At 39.8% G+C, this 20,179-nt stretch overlaps 1 protein-coding gene and 1 long non-coding RNA gene across 5 annotated transcripts in view; one reads left to right on the top strand and one right to left on the bottom strand.

Annotated features, from left to right (window-relative positions):
- Window positions 1–1,240: 1,240 nt before the first annotated feature.
- Window positions 1,241–19,686, bottom strand: LOC141919641 (uncharacterized). Of its 4 annotated transcripts, none has more exons than XR_012622040.1 (6): window positions 19,602–19,686; window positions 18,687–18,755; window positions 12,168–12,266; window positions 9,815–9,902; window positions 6,308–6,537; window positions 1,241–1,464 (listed from the first exon to the last, which is right to left on the bottom strand). It is a non-coding gene; the product is annotated as an uncharacterized LOC141919641 (long non-coding RNA). The 4 variants fall into 4 exon arrangements; XR_012622039.1 differs by lacking the exon at window positions 19,602–19,686 and adding an exon at window positions 19,021–19,152; XR_012622037.1 differs by lacking the exons at window positions 12,168–12,266; window positions 19,602–19,686 and adding an exon at window positions 19,021–19,152.
- Window positions 19,096–20,179, top strand: part of VWA8 (von Willebrand factor A domain containing 8) — a 196,396-nt gene continuing 195,312 nt past the window's right edge. The window contains exon 1 of the mRNA XM_074815604.1: window positions 19,096–19,337. Within this exon, the coding sequence (XP_074671705.1) occupies window positions 19,193–19,337 (145 nt within the window). The 5' untranslated portion in view covers window positions 19,096–19,192. The remainder of the gene's footprint in view (window positions 19,338–20,179) is intronic.

The following is a 20,179-nucleotide window of genomic DNA, read 5'->3' as shown; positions in this document are numbered from 1 at the left end:
TTTTAAATTAAGGCACCACACGGACTCATGAAAATTCTTGCTTAGCAAATGGAATGAGAACAGCAAAAGAGAGGTACTTCATTAGCGATTTGATCAGCTAACTTTCCCTCAAGGGTGCATCGAGCTTCCTTTTTTTTTTTTAATCAACTTTCCTGCTGAGAGTAGAAGGGAGAAGTCCAAGACCTCAGTCATCCGTCCAAAGCTGGTTCACGCCATAGGTGTGCATGGGAAGATCAGTCCCATCACATCAACCCATTTTGCTATAAGAAGGCAGACTTAAACACTCTTCACCTTCTGTACTTGGGCAGAGTGGCATCTCCTTTCATACTTCCTCCTGCTTTCATGTAGCCAGTGGTTTTGAATTCTGCAGGGCAAAGTCTATGCCTGATCCAGTGAGAGTTATCACAGGTGACTGGGACTACAACGTAAAAGTGGCCGAGGCACTCAGTTATTCAGCTCTATCTATCCATTATGGAAAGGGAAGTGGAAGTAATGAGGAGATGTATGTTGGTGGAACCGAGCAGCAGGAAGGAAATGACATTTCAAAGGAGGGAAAATACAAATGGGAATCTACTGAAGGCTAGTTATAGGGAAGAGAAGATGGGAGCTGAAAGGACCATATGTATCCAACAGTTATCACGCTGTCCATACATATGTTACAGTTGGTGTCATGCTCTACGTGCCTCTGCGTAGACTTCCCATCAGCAAAGAAGTGAAAAGAGTATATAGGTTTCTTTTTCACATTCAGCTTTCTAATTCACTCAACCATACCGATTCCTTTCCACCTCAAGCAAGTGGATACAAGAAGAGAGAAATAAGAGAATGTAAGAAAGACGCACTCTTTCACACTCTTACAATCGTCAGACTAAATGTATCATTTCTGCAGCTCCATGGAAGGCAATGAAGCTGAAATTAGTTCTTTGTGCATGGATTGCAGTATTGCATGGTGAATTTTAGGCATCCATAAAATGCAATGTAAATAGTTTATGCTCAGTCCTAAGGGTGAAGTGTTCCATTTGTTTACTTCTGTTAGATTACGGTTATTCTGCAAGGTCAAGGAAATATCTGACTGAAAATTTTAGTACAAATGAGAGAATTATTTTGAAAAAAGGGTGGAAAAGAGCTGTAGTGATAGAACGGAAGTTAAAAAATACCTCCATTTGAAGAAAGCTAGAAAAATAGTTTACAAAAATACAGTAAAGGTGTGTAAGCCCAGAAACTACAGGAAAAACAAGCAAAGTTATTATACCAATTTTTATTTGTTCAAGACAGAAGAAAATTGGAGAGACATGAAAGGCAGCAGAGGCATCACGCCAGACAATTTTCTGATGGATAATGGTCAATGCAGTCTTGTTATTTTGTGTTCTTCCTTTGCCTATGCCTAGCATCCATCCGTTAGGTTTTGCTGTACATGTCCACGTCTTGAATACAACCTCAGATGGACTCAATTCTTAGATTTTCTTCCTGAAGGAATAAAAAGTTCATTGAGGTGGAGGAGAATTGGAAGTCAGTAACCTTTAATATAGAACAGACTCCAAATTCAGGTTGTTTCATAAAAAGTAATCAAAGCAAAAAAAATGCAAAAAGTTGGATTAGCAGGGTAGAAACATAAACATTGAACACGATAATAACTGATTTAACTTAAACACAAATACATAAGGAGGTTAAACCTTTCAGTCACAATCTGTTGTGTTAGTGCACAGATACAAAGACTAGTGAATTCTTTTGCTTCTGGTTCTTAAGGAATAAATGTCACTTTGTGTCCCAACTGCATCTGAAGTCAATGAATCCATCTGCTGCCTTTCACACATGCAGAATGCATTTTCATCCCCCCCAAGCCATGTTCATTGGCCAGCGTGATATAATTAAATGGCCTGCATGACACATTCATATCCTTGAATTTAAGCCATTAATTTAAGTATGCATATTGCAGTCTCTCCCAGGTACAGGAGGAAAGGGGAGCACAAATAGCAATAGTCCTAAGATATGTCCCTTGCCATTATAGGTTGTCAAATGTGATGTTAACATATTTGACGAATAATAAAGATATCAGCTAATTTCAAGAAGTGCAGTCTATTTTAATTTCTTTTTGTAAAACCCTCTCTCGGTGTTCTTGGTAATGCCTCTGTAGACTGAGGGGCGTGTGGAGAATAACGTATGTCTCCTTCCATTAAATTAATATAACCCCTTTCTTCAATGGCAATATGTTAACTTGTCAAAACTCATCATCTTCATGCTACACAATAAAACATTCCTTAATGCAACACAGTACTATGCTATCACCTAGCTCACCTAGAAGCAAAATTCCACATAAACTATATTGTACCATCTGTTGCTTTGCCTAAGCAAGTTTTCCCTTTAGAAGATAACCCCTGTGAGATGTTAATTATCATCTTGTTTGGAAAAAGTCTGAATAAACCTCTTGCATTGAACAAGTCTTAACATATTAAATTATTTTTTTGTTCTTCCCCGTCTACATATTTCTTTTGACCCAAAGCATATTTTCTTCTTTTTTCAGAGAAGCTTGAATTTTGTTCCAGTTTCAGGAGAAATGCAAGCCAACCAGCTGTCAGTAAAGATTGTCCCATCTTACTAAAGACTAAAACTAAACAGAATTAGCGGTCTTTGTTATTGCTCCCACAAATACTATGGTTGCTTTTCATCAGTTCATGTGGTGGATATGATTTCTTTTTTAGAAAAAGACTTTGACTTGCTGAATGCATGATATGTTTTATATCAGGTTGTTTGGCATAGAAGTAGAATGAAAACCCTTTGGTAAGAGAGAATGTTTTTAAGAGAAAAAGTGCTTTTCTCAATCAGAAGAATAAAAGCAATCTAGATACATTTGTGCTGCATGACTGAAGTTTTGCTTCTTTGTTCACATTTTTGGCTAAATCTGACATATCCCCAACAAGAAACTGTGGATCTCACCAGAGAGAAGGGAAGAGACTGCAATCTATTATTCACCTGGATGTTACAAAAAGATCTTTCATGTGTCAGGTGGTATGATGTAGGTGGTATAATTCGGCATTATCGTGCATTGCTACTCGTCTATCACCAGACTTCTTAAAACTACCCCTGTCATTGGTATGGTGTCTACACAAAAGTGATAGCACTTGTTACTTTGATGCAAAAAAATCAGATTTCAAAATACTAGAAGCAGCTCAGAATAGGACTGACTAATCTTTACTAAAATCTATGTACCTATATATAAATATACAATATGATTTCCAAGTTTTTATTTTATAGGGATTTATAGAAAGAGAAGTTTCTATTTTATGGTTTATTAACCAAAAGACTGAGTTTGCAAGTCTTTGCAACAAGGATTTAAAGCAAACCCATCAGTAATATGGAACTGAATTCTGAGGTTTAAATTAGATTATTAGAAGAACTGACTATGTTACGATCTACTTGGGAAAGTACTAGGCAAAAAGATTCCATGGCCAATGTAGCAATATGGGCTCTGGTTACTTGGGCAACTGATCAACGACTTCGTCTCAGCAGTAAATGCAACACAGGGAAGAGATTAAGAAAAGGAAACAGGAAGGAGGGAGCTAATTTGAAAGAGAAAGAATAATGCCTAGGATCATAAGCAGGCAAGTAGTTTTAGTTGTTCATAAGTACAGGAAAAAGGACCCAATTCTTACAACGTGACAGGATAAAGTTAGGTGGCATTTAAAGAAGAGGTGCCGAGAGAATTTCAGAGCCCTTACCCATTGAGTCTTACCGAAAAAGCCAGATTCTAGTTACATAGAGGATGAAGAATAAAGGGAATATTTTGTAAAAGTACAATATAAAACATGCAGATGTCATCCTGTTCTGGCAGTAGGGAAACCTTGAATTTGAGTAGGTCTAGGTTGCTTATCTGGGGCACACCTTACTATTGTGAAAATACATAGTATTATAGCAAAAACTACTTGATAGCACTGGACTAAAACCTGGGGTTTTTGCACCTTAAAATAGTGACTACATGATTCAAAGAGACCGGATACACATACATTACATATTTAACTTGAATATTATCAAAATTACATAATTAGAGATGAAACTCTATTTCAATTTCTTGTTCTATTTTGTCTCCAGTCCACATTTAGAACACTCAAAAATTAAGAAAATAATCAGTGGTTTAAAAACCCACTAATTGAAAGGTGCCTTATTATCATTAAAGGGTTGCTTTATTAGGTCCTAAAGGGATTGGCTCTTATTCTGTAGTATATTATCATCAGTAATTCCAAAGCAAAGAAGCATACTATATTATAACTGTTTCTTGATGATACAAGGTTTGCAGGAATGGCAAATAATGCAGAATAAAGATGACTGAGCCCTCTCAATCATTTGATAAGCTAATCATGAAAGTTTTAGGGCAGCTGTGTACAAAACAATACCTTGAAGAACAAAGCAAAAAATCTGAGGTCATGGAAGCTAAAGGATGAACATATGCTCTCAGCCTGATCCTCTTAATACAGGTGGGCACAATCTTTACTGTATAATAGGAAACTGTATTATCTCTGACACTGGTGCAACTGTCACTATAATACAGTGGCCAGCCTTGAGACTGGCCTGGACACTGTGAGTGTCCAGTAAAGAGTCACAAAAAAAGGATCAAAATGTTACAAAGCTTACAAAACAATCTGGATAAATTGTTCCACTGTCTAAATTAGCCTTAATTTCTGATCACTGGAATTTCCTGCACCTTTCGCTGTTGGAAGGACTCCTCTGTAACTAACCCACTGTTCCATGTAGCAGGAATTAGAAACTGTGGTCAAGCTAAATCAAACTTCCGCTTAGGCAAGCTAAGAAGATTGAGCCCACTGTTTTATTCTACTGCAATGCCTATTTTTTTCATGTCTTGATCAGTCTAGGCTCCTGCTATATGCTCTTAGTTTTTGTGGGAGGTAGAAGGATTGAGGGGCTCTTTTCTGATATTTGTATTTTGACTACAGTTAATGCAAAAGGATCTCCTTGTGTCCTGAGCAAGAAGGAAAACTGTGACAAAAAGGTGGAGCTTGTTGCTGAAAATACTGCTTATGTGTTTCTTTCCACTCTTATTAATCCAATTATTTTAGTGGGTGTGCTCTCAGACATGGTCAGATACCTGACCTCAGACTAGGGATTATTCTGTGAAGGTTTATGCACAAATTTGACTTCATGTAGTGCCAGTTCAGAGATGAGATGTTCCTACTGAGTGACACCAAGTAAATGTTGGAGTTCTTTGAGCTCAAACTTCCCACTGTCTCGCTGCAGAAACCGGAATGCAATTGCAAATACTGGTATTAACTTGAAAAAGCTTGCAATATCTCAAAGTGAGCTTTGTCCCTTCTGTGAAGATTAGTTAGGAAAATTTGCTTGGGTTGTTTTTTGGGGTTTTTTTCAAACTAAGCCCTGAGGGCAAAACTCACTCTCTTGAGGCACCCAAAACATGGAGTCGACTTCTGCTGATGGCCTGCTCTGAAGCTGAGGAAACTTCAGTGCATGGACACAAAGCATTGTCAGTTGAGAGCTCAACTGCAGGATGGTCTCTCCTCTTTAACTCTGCTTAATTCTATGACTGAAATAAGGAAAACAGGGTCTATTTTTGGTTTTAAATGTAATTTATTATGTAATTGTTGCTCAATAAATGAGTTTATGTGGGATACAAAAATACAGAATTTCAACCTGACTTTAAAATCTGTCTTACAAATCAGTGTCATGTTGCTACTGGTTTAAGATCAGTGCTGTCAAATATTAACAAAATACAGGAAATAAGTCCTTTTTCAGGAAATGCTTGTATCATTGAGTCAGTAAAACTGTTTCAGCTTAAGAGAACCAGATTTAAATACTACTTACAGACATGCTTAGCATCTTCTAACAGCAATAAATATTACTCGTATATTAAGTGTTTGCTTAAATTCAGAAGCTAGCAGATGAACTAACTCTGTGTTAGTTTTCCTCTTCCGGTATACAGCATGATATAACAGCTCGATGAAGCATTTGCTATTAAAACATTTCTGAAAATATTTTCAGGAAATGTACTTTCTGTATGATACACCAATTTTGGGTCTTGTGCAGTATTGCACGTATGTATCTTTATATATTACAGGTATGTATTCATTGATAGCTGAAGGAAGGAAAACAGAGAAAACCATGCTTCTTTTTTAACAGGGATAAACAAAACTATTTCATTTTCACCAAGAGAACTGATGTTATTTGGTTTTGAATCCTAAAACAATTTATTTAAAATTTAAATTTAAGTGAAAATATATGTGGTATCACTAAACTGATGAAATTTCTGATTATAACCCTATACCTCAACTTTTTGTCTTTTTACCTGTCTTGTAACTGAAGACAGGTTTTAAGATAGAGGCTGGATTCATCATTACAACTCAGCCTTGCTGAAGAGAAGAGGTTAATGGTAATGTCACACTTTTAGTTCCCATCATTAAGTCCACGAGTTATTTACTGTAACTGCTCTTCTACTTTGCCTTCTTGCTGCAGTCTGAAGGATGATTCTGGTCCCACTTCCCACTGCCAGCATTCTGCCCATTTCTGCCTAGAAAACTATGAGAAAAAGACATAAAGAACAACAATGATGAATCTATGGCAGCCAAAGATCTTTCTTGATGCTCCAGCCACTTTTTGGTGATTGGTGCAATCACCTTTATTGCCCCAGCAGGTCTTTTCCATATCTGACATATAACATTCCATGTCCTCTTGCTTTGTAGAACCTCAACAGTAAATTTCCAAACATTTTTTCCCACTTGCATCTGTCTGTCGTTTTGCCTCTCTCTCTTCCAGTTTATTTCACATATTCTGACATGATCCAAGAAAACAACAGATGGCAACTTCATCCAAGTGGGTGTTATACACGAGGGACTGCAAAACAAGAGCTTGTTTTCCAATAACTTCCTGCCTTTCAGGTTAAAAGTTTCAGAACCTACTGCAATTCTCTAATGTGAGTCTCAAAAGTGAGTTAGGATAGCATGGTTGGCTTAGGCAGGGAAAGATCGGCTGTTGGCTTCAGTAAACTGGGACTGAGACCTGCCCTCAAACAAAATTTTGAATCTAACCTCTATTGACTAGATTTGGATGTGGGTTTTCTACTGTGAAATGCATGAGTAGTAAGATAATACAGTGCAGGAGGAGAAACAGAGGTAGTATAAAGAAAAGCAGGAGAATGAGAAGTGTGGTTATGTGGGAAACATCTTTTAACAAACAGCTGGCAGATTAAAAGGCTTGGGAGAGGAGAGAAAGTGGAAAGCAAGAATGAAGGAGAGAAGGAATGAAGGAGGAAAGGGGGATGGGACAAAAGAGGGAAGGAGTAAAAAGAGAAGGAAGAAAGGTGAGAAGGATGGGTATAAAACATAAGAAGGCATATTTAGTCACGCAGTGGTTTTGCCAAACTCCTCCTAAGCACGGTTCCAATTCTTCAAAATTTTAGGGCTTCCGGTTGTGCCAGGAAAAACGATGAAAATAAATGCTTTAAAAGAATTACAACCAATGCGACATCTTTTTATTAGATTTCCTTGGGTAGAAGTGGGACAGTATCTGTATCTTGTCCTGACAAGTTTTCTCTCTTCCTCAACAAAAAATATCCTTTTGATCAGCAAAGAAAGAGGAGTGCAAGTACTTTGGGCTACATATGGTGATTAGCTATGAAACAGGGAAGTAAGCATATGAAACATGAGAAAATTTAGCTCAGGTCACAGATGAAACTTTAGCTTTTTTTTTTTGTTTTGCTAGGCCTGTTCAGCCTACAGCTTAATCAGTACAGCAGGCTACAACTAATATAATTAATAGCTGTTACTGAAGAAAGGGGCCCATATTATTAAAAATAGTGTCAGAACACAGAAAAAGTACTGAGAATATAAAAGCAAAGTAGGAGATAATCTTTAATTCTGGGATAAAGGGGGACACAACCGATATAGAATACAGGACATGTCGACACTACTGACAAAAGGCATACAAAAAGGAGCAATTCAAATCAGATAGCCGTGTAGTTAGTTGGCTTTGTCTCACCTGCCTTCGGGTGTCAGACCTGAGCTAGCGAGGTAATGTTCTCATTAGAAAGAAACAGATGTTTCGAGAGAACAATTAGTCTGAACACAGGTACCTGCCTTAGGTCAAGATGAATTACCCTTTTAAGGTGACTATTTTTTTTCTCTGACTATAAGGTGGACCTTCTGTTGGCTGCTCAAATTTAGATGACTAATTTCTATTTGTTCAGGTTAGAGCAATTCAAGGCAACCCAGGATATAAACTGTCACCAAATAAAGCATCAAGAACTTTGTTGAGATGAGGAAGACTTTTGTACTGGGTCTAGAAGGACTGTGGTGGGTTGACCCCAGCCAACAGCTAAACCCCCACACAGCTGCTCACTTACCCACCTCTCACAGGAGACAGGGAATGAGCAGACATCTGTGTGGATACTGGCTGTTGGCCAGGGTCAATCCACTACAACTTTCTGTGTTGGTCAGTCTTGTTCTAAAATCCTTTATTTTGCTTATTTGTCAGGAAGACTTTGTATGTTGGTCAATCCTGTTGAATTAAAAGACTGCTAAATAATGGTTTACAACCCCCTGGAGCTATAAAAGCAATCGGAAATACTGTTATCATTAAACATTTTGCATTACGCACTCCTTCTGTCAAGAAACAGAAGGAATCTAAATGATGGCTCTTTCACATGGACTTGTTAATAATGAGAAATCTTTCCAGTACCAAGAAATAGGGTTTGTGAAATATGACATCTGTATTTTTAATGGCAACATTTTGCCTCAGCTAACACACTTGGTGAGAAATCAAAATTAAAATCTAGATTTCCTGATACTGACAAGGATGTAAGAGAAGTAAGAATGCTGAGTAAATTACTCATTTAAAAAAATAGGGATTACTGTGTTTAATTGTACACATCTTCCTATTTCTTCACTTCATTTTTTTGGTGATTTCAGTGCAATGGTTTCTTCAATTTGTCTCCCTCTAGTGGATTATCCCTTATGTGTGTCAGGAGTCTTTAATCTTGAATTTTTCTTTTTTTCTTCACTTGTACTGTGTGGCTACAATGTTATTATTATAACTGAATAATCTATACACAGCGATGCCTTTATTCCATCCCTGATAACTGCATCTTTCAAGCTTATATTTATTGCCATTGCCCCAGGTATCAGCTGTCTGGGCCACAATTCATGCAAAGTATTCTCAACCCTCTTCTCACTTTAAAGAAACATAATTATACCGTATTGGTTTTTGGTCATTCTTCTGTCTCCCAAATCAGTTCAAGGACTGGCTCAGATGGAGGTCTGCGTAAAGCAGCCTTTTCAGTGGTCTAAATTAGGACCTACTGAAACAAAGTAAAGCTAGGTACAGTTAAATCATGCCATAAATATAGAATGACTTTTCTAAGCCTCCAGCAAGTATAATCTTTCAGCAACATAGATATATTCTAATGCTTGATGGATAAAAGATAACATGGCCTACTCTATTTTTCAAAGGATCCCTCTGTAATTTGGAGGAAAAATATATTTAATTCTAACAAACATAGAATATGTCTTGGGCTCATCTGTATTAGCTACATTATGATCTTAGAATTTCTGTGGTGGATCAGAGCGCTTCTGTGTTTAACACCTATAAACCACAACAAAAAGGCAATTTCCTGCCCCAAAGACCTTACGCTACAAAAGGCAGGGCAGCCAAAGGAGTAGACTCAGCAAGCAGAAGGTGGGAATGGAAGGAGGTAATAAGGACTGATAGCGGTTGCTGAATATTATTAGTATTAGCATGGGCTGCCAAACGTCTTTGTGACTGCAGGATTTTATAGGCAGAGGAAAGGTTTCAGGCTTACAGATGCAGATCTGAAGAAGGAAAAGTTCATGACCACTGGTACTGCTATGTCCAAAGGGGTACACCTCTTCCAGACCACAAGTTTTTTCCTGTGAATACATTCAAATTGTACTGTTGATTTTCTTGCCTTTCATGCTCATTACAGACAGCACTGCTGTTCAAGTAGGACATTAAATAGATTATATTATAATTAAGCAATTAGCTGAACAATTAAATCTGAAGTTACATAAATGCTGTGAGCCACACTCCATAACTGCTTGTGAAATGACACCCGGGTCGTTTGTTCCCTGTTCACCTTCTCTTCTTCAAATCCCTTCTAGTACTAATGGGAATAATAATTAAGAACAATAACAATAAAACTCACTGTTAAGTTCCTGCATACTGAGTTACTGAGCCAGCACACTTTAACTTGGGTGCGTTTCCTCACATGGCAGCGAGCTGCTTCACCTTGCACCAGCTCAGAGAGTGAAGAGAGGAGCTCATACCTATCCCCACTCCCCTTCGCAGGTCTACCTAGGAAGAGATTTCAGATGCTAATTTAGCATGACAAATGATGTAAGAGGGCATTATTACCTTCCCCTCATTACCTACTGTACCACCTGCTTCCATACCACACAACATAACAGCGGTTGGGCTGTCAGCCACTCTTTGTGCAATATAAATCAAGGCCAAGCACACTCAAGTCTTACCAAAAAAAAATCCTTCCTCCCATGAACTCACTTATTGTTCTGCATGGAGCAATTCTGCTAACGCCTACCCACTTGAATAACTGTACTCATTCTTTGAAATCAAAGTATGACTGACTAGTTGCATGCAAACTGGGTTAAGCCCTTAAATTCTGAGCTTTTGAAGACAAAACTGCATCTGACATGCGTTGCAGTGCTCTTGAAATACTTCGGCATACTATGAAGTAAGAAAATAAAAGTACAAAGGAAGGCAAGGCTTTTAAGATGTCCTTAAATTGACCTTCAGAGAAAACCAATGTTGAATACTGGGAAAGGAATTGTGAATGAAGAATAGTGTACTAAGTGTAAATGAAAGCTCCACAATCCCATCTAAGCAGTCTTAGAACATTAATCCATTTAAGATAATAGGACAGCAAAGGACCATTGTTCAGGACAGCAAGTGAAAGTTGAGATGGGCTGGGTTACTCCTTCCAACACAGAGAGATACCATATTTCAATTCTGAAAATATATTCAGAGGAATTTGTGATCTTTTATTATTTAAGAGGCTCCACTGGGGGCTTTAAAAGTGTTTATTTTAAAAAGCAAAAACCTTACAGCCACTCATAAAAGAAAGAAAAAAAAATCTACCTCCTAATGTATAAGCTAAGCATGTACTGCATTACTTTAATCTCCTCATTTTCACATTTCTTTCACTTGTCATAAAATTGAATCTTCCCAGACAGACTGTCTGATGAAATTATATAGTTAGCTACAGTACATCAAAGAAAGCAGGTGAAAGAAAGTTGCATATTCACACACACTGTAATTCTTGTTGACCTAAAGAGGTTTTCCTATCTCCTGCCTCTTCTTTTGGAATCTATCCTCAGTGCAGTTAATGTTTCTAATTTTCAGTTTGAACCATTTCATCTGAACATAATGGAGAAGCAAAACAAATAGCTGACACAACAATCAGATTGTATAAGGTTTGTCTTTGCCTAGTTTGTAAAAGACAATGCTGCTCTACTGGAAACGCTAAGAGAATTCTAATCAAGTCGGAGTTTCCCTGGAGGACCTGTGTTAAATAGTCTGGTCCTGAGAAAGTAAAAATTGTACTTCACTTTAGATATGGACTTTATGAGAGATGAATACCAAAGATCTTCAAAGTCTTTTCTTTTGGAGAGAAAACCCCATCATGGCCTCATGACAGCTGGTTTGGGTTTTTTTATTTCTTGAAGATTTTTTCGGTCATTCTTAAATACAGATTTAATCAGTTTTCAGTTTAAAATTCCCAGAAAAAATAATCTAATTCATTCTAATTTGTATTAAACACAAGAGATTATATCAATGCAACTCTGTGTGGGATTTCAAATCTCAGACCAGGTCATGTAGAGCTATTTTAAATCTGCACTTTTGTGCATGCATAGCCTGTGAAGGTTTTCATTTGGTGTTCATGCAATGCTAATGCAGTCATGATGTGCAGGCCATAATGCCTCTTCCCACAGATGACAGCACAGAAGGCACAATTTTGTGTATTTTATTTACATTGACAAGGTCAAGGGGTCAGGCTGATGATTATGAATTTTCCTGTTAGGTGGACCCAGAACATACGCCAGCAGGGGATTCACTGGCAGCTCCCTTGAGCAAGGATTTAGTATATTAGTGTCGAAATGGAACAGTTGGGTGCTCACCTCAGCCTTCGTTCTGGGTTAAATCTTTCACCGTGTGTCACCCACAGCTCTATTCCATGGCCAGCCAGGCAGACTGATGATTTTTCGTGAAAGTAATGCCTACAGAGAGTTCAAAGGTTCAGGAATGAGGCAGTAAGTATTTTCCTATTTTGGGATTGTGTAATCCCCACAAATGGCCTCAGGCCCTACTGAACTAATGTTGCAAATTCCGCAGCTAGAGTAAAGTCTTGTTCATTAACAGCAAACATGAGCTTGTGAGATTGCCTCACAGTTTACTGAAATTTAAATAACCTTTGTGATACATGGGATTAGCCTGTGCTTATCAGGGACGACACTGAATTATAGGGGGTAAAATTAATACTGTCTTCAGGAACTTGGGAATTTTACTGATGATGATGTGTCATCAGCACATGCTGCCAGTGACCCTTTAGAGATTATTCTGGGCAATATTCTGTAGACAGCAAAACACAATCCATCAAGACATAAACATTAGGAAAAGCCAAGGTGTTAAGAAAAAAGGAAGCCTACCATTTCAACATGAAAACAGATAAAGATTTCAGGTAATCTCTGATCAGATATTTCGCTTAGCTCTTAATGTAACAGCTCTACTAACATTTTGTGGCTGTCTTTGAGTTGTGGGCTTACTCTGGAAAAGCTTTAGGATATGGGCATATGGGACTGGGATGGAACTACCACATTTTACCTAGATACTACCCATTCACTCTACAAACCAGCTTTGTGCACAGTTGTAGCCCACCCCAGTTATAAAGTAAAACACTAAATATGAACCAGTGAAGTTTATTTACCAGATACTTTACATCAGTGTTGGGGTGAGTGAAGAGCATACAAGAGTTGTTTTAGAGAATCATGATAATCATGAAGGACACCAGAAATCTTTGCCAATGAGCTTATGTTTGATGCAAGTACAGCTAAATCAAATGAGCTGATGCCCTACATTGGCGATTAGTTTGTATCAGAAACAGCGTGGCCAGCAGGACTAGGGAATTGATTGTCCCCCTGTACTCAACACTGGTGAGGCTGCAACTTGAATACTGTGTTCAGTTTTGGGCCCCTCACTACAAAAAGGACATTGAATTACTCGAGCGTGTCCAGAGAAGGGCAACGAAGCTGGTGAAGGGTCTGGAGCACATGTCATATGAGGAGCGGCTGAGGGAACTGGGGTTGTTTAGCCTGGAGAAGAGGAGGCTGAGGGGAGACCTCATCGCCCTCTACAACTACCTGGAAGGAGGTTGTAGAGAGGTGGGTGTCAGTCTCTTCTCCCAAGTAACAAGCGATAGGACAAGAGCAAATGGCCTCAAGTTGTGCCAGGGGAGGTTTAGACTGGGTATCAGAAAAAATGTCTTCACCAAAAGGGTTATCAAGCATTGGAACAGGCTTCCCAGGGACATGGTGGAGTCACCATCCCTGGAGGTATTTAAAAGACGTGTAGGTGTGGCACTTAGGCACATGGTTTAGTGGTGGACTTGGCAGTGTTAGATTAACGGTTGGACTTGATGATCTTAAAGGTCTTTTCCAACCTAAATGATTCTATGATTCTAAAACACACATTCCTGAGTTCCTCAAGTTGAAGTAGTCACTGCTCAGGTGCTGTCCTCTTCAGTAGGAGGGACAGGATCTCAGTGTGTGGATTTTCTGTCTCTCTCTTCTTGAAGGGGTCACTGTCTTTTCTAGTGTCAACACTATGCTACATATTCCCTAACTCCATTGTTAATGGATAACATACACATTGTTAATGCATGCTAGGCTTTATCAGGCTATGAATATCTGTGAAGCCAATGAAAACACGCTTTCTGATCATCTCACTAATTCTGTGTGAAAATTTTCATATCAACAGCAGTCTAATTTCAATAACCTAACAATACCATTTTTGCATTTAATTCCTGAACATTTGACTTCATGCAGTTCTGAACTCACTAAACTGCTATATTAGTTTACTGGAACATTTTTTAGTTTTCTAGAGTTAAAAGAAATAGTAATTACAGAAATCAACTAGAAACAACCCTCCTGCCCCAGAGTCCAAATAATGCATCAGCAGGACAGCAGAGATCCCCCTACCACTCAGACTAACAGCATGAGTGAACCAGGTCAGTGTATTTTCAGCAGGTTTCACAACTATTTCTGTGAGCAGCAGAATACTGGGGGTTCCAGTGGTGTCCAGGACTTGCAAAACATAGTGGTCATGGTGCTTTCAGCCCATCTTAACCTCAGCCTTCATTACTTTAGTTCGTGTAGCTTTTTACTCTCAGCCTACATCCATATAGTGGCTTCACCCTCCCCCGCCACTTCCCCTTCAGGTTCCTTGTGCTTAATTCACCATTTTCTAACTGTCCCTTCAGGCTTGGTTCCTCATCCCTCTGCTTCCTCAGCCTGGGAAAAGGAGGAGCACTGAAAGCACATCAGAGAGTGTCTTTGTCTGTAGTGGTCCCTGGCCTTGAAGGAGAAATAAGAGGGGGAAGTCCAGCTCAACTGATGCAGTCCTATCCTAGGTCACACTTCATACAAACAGAATATGATGAGTTAGCTGCTAAACTATAATACATTTCCCCAGTTTTCAGAAGCTCGTGATTCAGCAAAACATTGGGGTCATCACAAAGCATCTTTCTAAAACCAGAATGACTCTCTTAGCAGAATTCTAGCCCTGGTTCTAAATCTTGGGAATGGTGAAGCTCCTAGTTTAAGAACTGTTTTCATGTGGGTAAAATCAGATGCAGATTTATCAGGTAGGATGGAGGTTTTAATCTCCCTTAGTTTCCCCTCAGCTCTCCAATAGCACCAAGGAAAGTAGTATGCATTTCCTTCATGTGATGCGGCCACTCAGTTGTGTAGCCTTCCCAGTCACATAAGGGTTATAACTGCTCCTGAGTAAAACACTCTTTTTTCCTTTCTGAAAAGTGGCTAAGCTATTTTTGTTCAAATTTTCAAAAGAAGTTTTCAGCCTGAGGCAGAAATTCAGCATGAGAAATTTCTGCCCAAATTATTAAAGAATGGTGGAATTACAAACTACTGAAAACAGATGGAGTTTGGCATAAGAAATTACAGATGCCATCACTTATGGCCTTTATACTTGCTGAGCATTTATACTGTAACACGTATATAAATGTGAATACACAGTATCACTCCTAAGAGTACTTGTTCTTACCTTCTATGTTCCTTTTAAAAAAAAAATACAGGTTTTATGACTGCAATAACGATCTTCAAGAAATGTACTTCTAAGTAACTAGAGGCTGTTAGGTCAACATTCCAGTGAGCAATCAGATGGCAAGAACCTCCTTACCTCGATGTCATTATTTCTTACAAAAATCAATAATGACTTTATCCTTGCTTGCTGTTTTAGTTCAGTGTAACAGTGCAAACCACATAGAACAACAAAGAGACAGAGGGGTCTGAACAGATACTAAGAAAGCTAATGAAGTGGATGTTAATTCCTTGAAAGAAGTTGTCATACAAACAGAGAACAAAAATCTTCCAATCCTTAACTAAAAAGGCAGTAATTATACATTCTTCTGGGGTGGAAAATCTATCATAAACATCATTTGTAGAACAAAATCTAGCTTTGACTCCTGCCTATTTTGTAATAGTACAGAAGGTGGATATTCTAACAATCATTAGATGCAAAGAAAGTCATTATGAATGAAAGCCAGTTTAGCAAGAACCAGGAGATAAGACAGTTTACATTAGAACCTTGGTATCTTATTGGTGGATCCATTTTTTAAACCAACTTGGATTAAAACAGGGGACAAATTTAGGGTTCAATTCAACAAAGGAACAGCTGTGCATTTCCATTTTTATTTGATTTATATTGTTCCCAATGGATTCCATACAAGAGAAGCACTTTCTGCTATTACAAAGACTCATTATAGTGAATTAGAGTGGCTCCATGGAAATCAGTACTTATATTTGTTCAAAACTGATACATTGCAGAAGAAAACAAGCCAGACTCTCCCTACATCTAGTATCTAAAGCAAGCCATCAGTGGCTACTGATAATTTGGAAAGACAACTATAAATTTTAAATCAAGGAAACTAATATTGCCTAACTGAAAAAAAAGATACAAAAGTAACTTCTTGATCTCAGGAATGAAAATTACTGGTAAGCAAGGCCTGCCTCTATGGCTTGACCTTCTCTGTTAGTATCGCCAGATGGAACCACTAGAGAACTGTATGAATTCTAAGACTTCCTTTTTTGCCTTTTTCTGGACATAGTTTCAGAGGAGTTTGATGTTAGACCTACCCTCTACACAAAGATTTAACAGTAAATGAAGACTGACTGATTTCTATTACTCTAGTTCAGCCAGAACATCTGGGTAAATTTCAGGCCTCGCTGTATTCAATGGGAGATTTCCTACAAACTTCAGACGAAGCCAGGATTTCATCTCAGCTGTATTCTCTGTTCTTGTGTAGGAGAAATGACTACAACTAGGCAGAGATGATGCATTGTTCTTTATAGTCTGCACCTGTGTCTAATTTAGTCTTGCAGCTAGAGCTACACAGCAAAGTAGTTGACAGCTACTAGAGAACAGTCTGGAAACTGTCAACTCACAGAGATGCTTTTTGAGCTCTCACTCTTTGGAATAACTTCATTTCTGTTTAATCAAAGGAAAAGTATTTTTGTTAAGAAACTTCACGTTCCAAATAAGGATGCTGTTAAGCCAGGGAATGAAAATATGAAATAGCTGCTTGTTACTAGTGCTGTAAATCATCTGTGAAAGCCTTCACAAACACACCAGATGCAGACTGCTAAATCCTTCCACTTCATGACAGCACTGAACCACTGACGGAATTGTGCTTTCCATAGAGAGGAGTGAGCAAGTACCAGTTATGTAAAGCATATATGCATCAGTTCTGATTAGCAAGCAAAGCATAAGCCATATTCAAGCAATAATGAAATATTGTATAGCCAGATAAGATTTCACTTGTGCGTATACACATGTATATACAAGAAAAACTAGGTTCTATACATTCACATTATTAAATTACACTAAATTTTGAGTGATGTCATGACTGCCAGTATAGCATAAAAACAATGCAACATTCAAGTCGTGCATCTGATTGTTTGTGTATGCATGTATACATGTATATTCAACAAAATTTCCCTCCCCGTAATTATGCACAGAGATAACAATGTTTCCATTATAACTTTCCCAGCAATGGTTTGAAAAATCAGTAAATACAGTTTTCTTTTGCTGCAAATGGAAAGTTGGAGGCTGAACTCAAAGCTGAATTTAAAGTTTTGGAAAAGTTGACTAATTCAGAATTTTAAGACAATGCTTTAAAAGGCAAAACGTTTTATAGATACATGACTCAGAAAAGGCTGAAATGTAAAGCATTTATCTTGTCAGGTGTATATATATATACACACACACAGAGGTAAAAGGAGGCTTTGTACATTAGCAGTGTGAAATTACTGTGAATCTGTACAAAATTTTGAAATGTTTCATTATTTCCAGCATAGCATAAAATCTATTCAGTATGCAGGTTATGCATTTAATTGCTTGCATATCTGTTGCAATTTATTACTATTTATTATTTTTGCTATAGATTGACAAAAGGATCAATGTAATATTCATAAATGAGTCCATTGTTATTTTGCCTCATTGGCAAAATAAAAAATTCTACCCTGTTCCACCAGACCTTCTTGTTACTTAGCCTATCTTTAGCCTCCAGCATTTGTGATCTTCAGCTTACAAGAAATTAGGGCAATATCCATAAAAGGATGTTTCCATTTAGTTTACCCTGCCTTGGACCCAGAAAACAGGTTCATAGACCTATATTAGGTACTAAGAATAGAGTTTATACCCAACTAACACTAGCCAATGGGAAACGCTGAAGATTATGAAATCTCACCTCTTTTAAGTGTTTAAAGCACCTAATACCAAGCTGCAGAAATGCATCTAGGACTAGATCAACATTCATAATATCTTCTAGGGGCTAGAAGTCCGAGTTGTCTATGTTTAAACAGATGCTTAGCTCACTCTTTAGTGGTTGTCCTCAATGGTGAAAACATGCAGGAAACGGGAGATTTACTGGAGAATTCTCCCAGCCCCATGGACACCGAGATACCTAAAAACCCAAATACAGGTCATAAAGATGGTGACTTGACTCTGGCTTCTACCTTGCGCAAAGCTCATACACCATCTTTTTACTGGTGCTGAGATCCAAGGCTCAACTGGATTTTCCTTGAAACTAGGCTTAGTTTGTTATTGTGAAAGCTTCAGCCTTTCACAAATTATTCTAAAATTTAATCCCAAGATTTCACATAGATCTAAGAGCAGTAACTTCAGTTGAAACAAGCCAGTTTTGAAATCTATTTCAGTAACATCATCTTTTACAAAAATCCCACATCTAAGCCATGCGTGTGCAAAACGTCACTCCTGAGCAACCTGGTTCAAATTCTTTTTAAAGAACAGAGGTGACGGGTGGCACTGGGACAGAAGGGCCCATGAATTCAGCAGGATCTAAGAAATCAGAGGTAGGAAATACCTTTGGCGCATCAATTTACCTCAGCCACCGCTGCCCACGCCTTGTTTTCCAGGGTGTTTTAAACGTTTCCAGCTATGGAGTTCAGCCTCTTTCATATTAAAAAAAAAAAAAAAAAAAATCACATCGTCCTCGGAGCTCACGCCCCGACCCCCCTGACTGAACACACCGCGGGTTATCAGCCCCCCCGGCGGCCCGGGTCGCCGCCCGCCATCGCTTCCCGCTCCGGCCGCGGCGGCCCGCGCTGAGAGGGCCCAGGGCACGCCCTGCCATTGCTTCCCTCTCCGGGCAGGTACCCCCCGCCTCCTCCGGCACAGCTGGGAGCGAAAGGAGCCCCACCCGCCTTCCCCAGGCACCTCGGCGGCACAGGCAGGCTCGGCCCGCGGTCGCCGCCCCTGCGACCCAGGCCGGCCCCCACCCGCCCCGGCCGCCGCTCGGCCCGGCGCTGGTTTCCGGTGGGACTTTGTGCCGCAGCGTTTCCCTTCCCCTGCCCGGCCCGGCCCGGCGGCGGCGGTCTCCTCCGGGCCCATGCAGTCGCGGGTGCTGTGCCTGGGCGGCGGGGCCGGGGGCCCCGCTGCGCGCAGGGTCCGCCTGCTCCTGCGGCAGGTGCTGAGCGGCGGCGCGGCCGCGGCGCGGTCCGGCCGCCTGGAGGTGCGGGCGCTGCACGGCTCAGGTAACACCCCTGGGCCCCCGGGGGGGCGGGTGGCCCCGCTCTCCCCTCAGCCAGGCGGCCCGGGGCAGGCCTGCAGGCAGGCTACCACCTCACGGGCTGCTGGTTTGCCCACTTTGCGCTAACGTCCCTGTTTCTTCTCGTGCTCGTGAGTGTTGCATGAGAGGAGAGGGCGGAGTTCAGTCACAGGGTCGCAGGGACGCTCCCTGTGGCTTCCCATAGCTTCTCTCCCACAGGGTTTCCGAGGAACAGCCCCACAGCCTGTACCTGGGAGAACTGCTCGTCTCCATCGAGCGACTTATTACCATCCTGCGATGCTTTGTGTTTCTGCATTGCCTGGCTTTGTCCTTCCGCTCAGGCAAAGCCGTAGCCATGTCGGGGACTGCCAAGGCTGATGCGTGTTTGAATGTGCTTGCAGCCTACGGTAATGAGATAGGGGCTGACCTTGAGCTTGCATGTGCTGGGAAGGATGACCTGAACTGTCCTGGAATATCCTCTGGTGACCTTTGAGACAGATGACAGGTCTGTGCAGACCAGAAGTGGCGTTTAGAAACGGTGACATATGTCTGTGGTAGCTGGCACTTCTCTGGATGAAGGCTAAAAGCAACAAAGCTGCTAAATACAGAGCAACTGATAAGCAGCTCTGAATTAGGGAGATAGAATGACAGCAAGTGATTCTGATGGTGGGGTACTCACTAAAGGTCTTAATTACACCCCTTTAATACCATTCACTTTTTTTTTTTTAATCTGTTTATTAGTTGACTAGTTCATTTCTTTAAATATGTTTGGTTTCTCAAAGGTTTCTCAAGAAGGAAGCCTTTGAGTAATTGATAACCATAAAATTC

This window comes from Strix aluco, chromosome 2 (genome assembly GCF_031877795.1).
Source record: "Strix aluco isolate bStrAlu1 chromosome 2, bStrAlu1.hap1, whole genome shotgun sequence".
NCBI lineage: Eukaryota > Metazoa > Chordata > Aves > Strigiformes > Strigidae > Strix > Strix aluco.
Note: the sequence above shows the minus strand (reverse complement) of the source record. Positions and strands in the feature narration are given on the sequence as shown.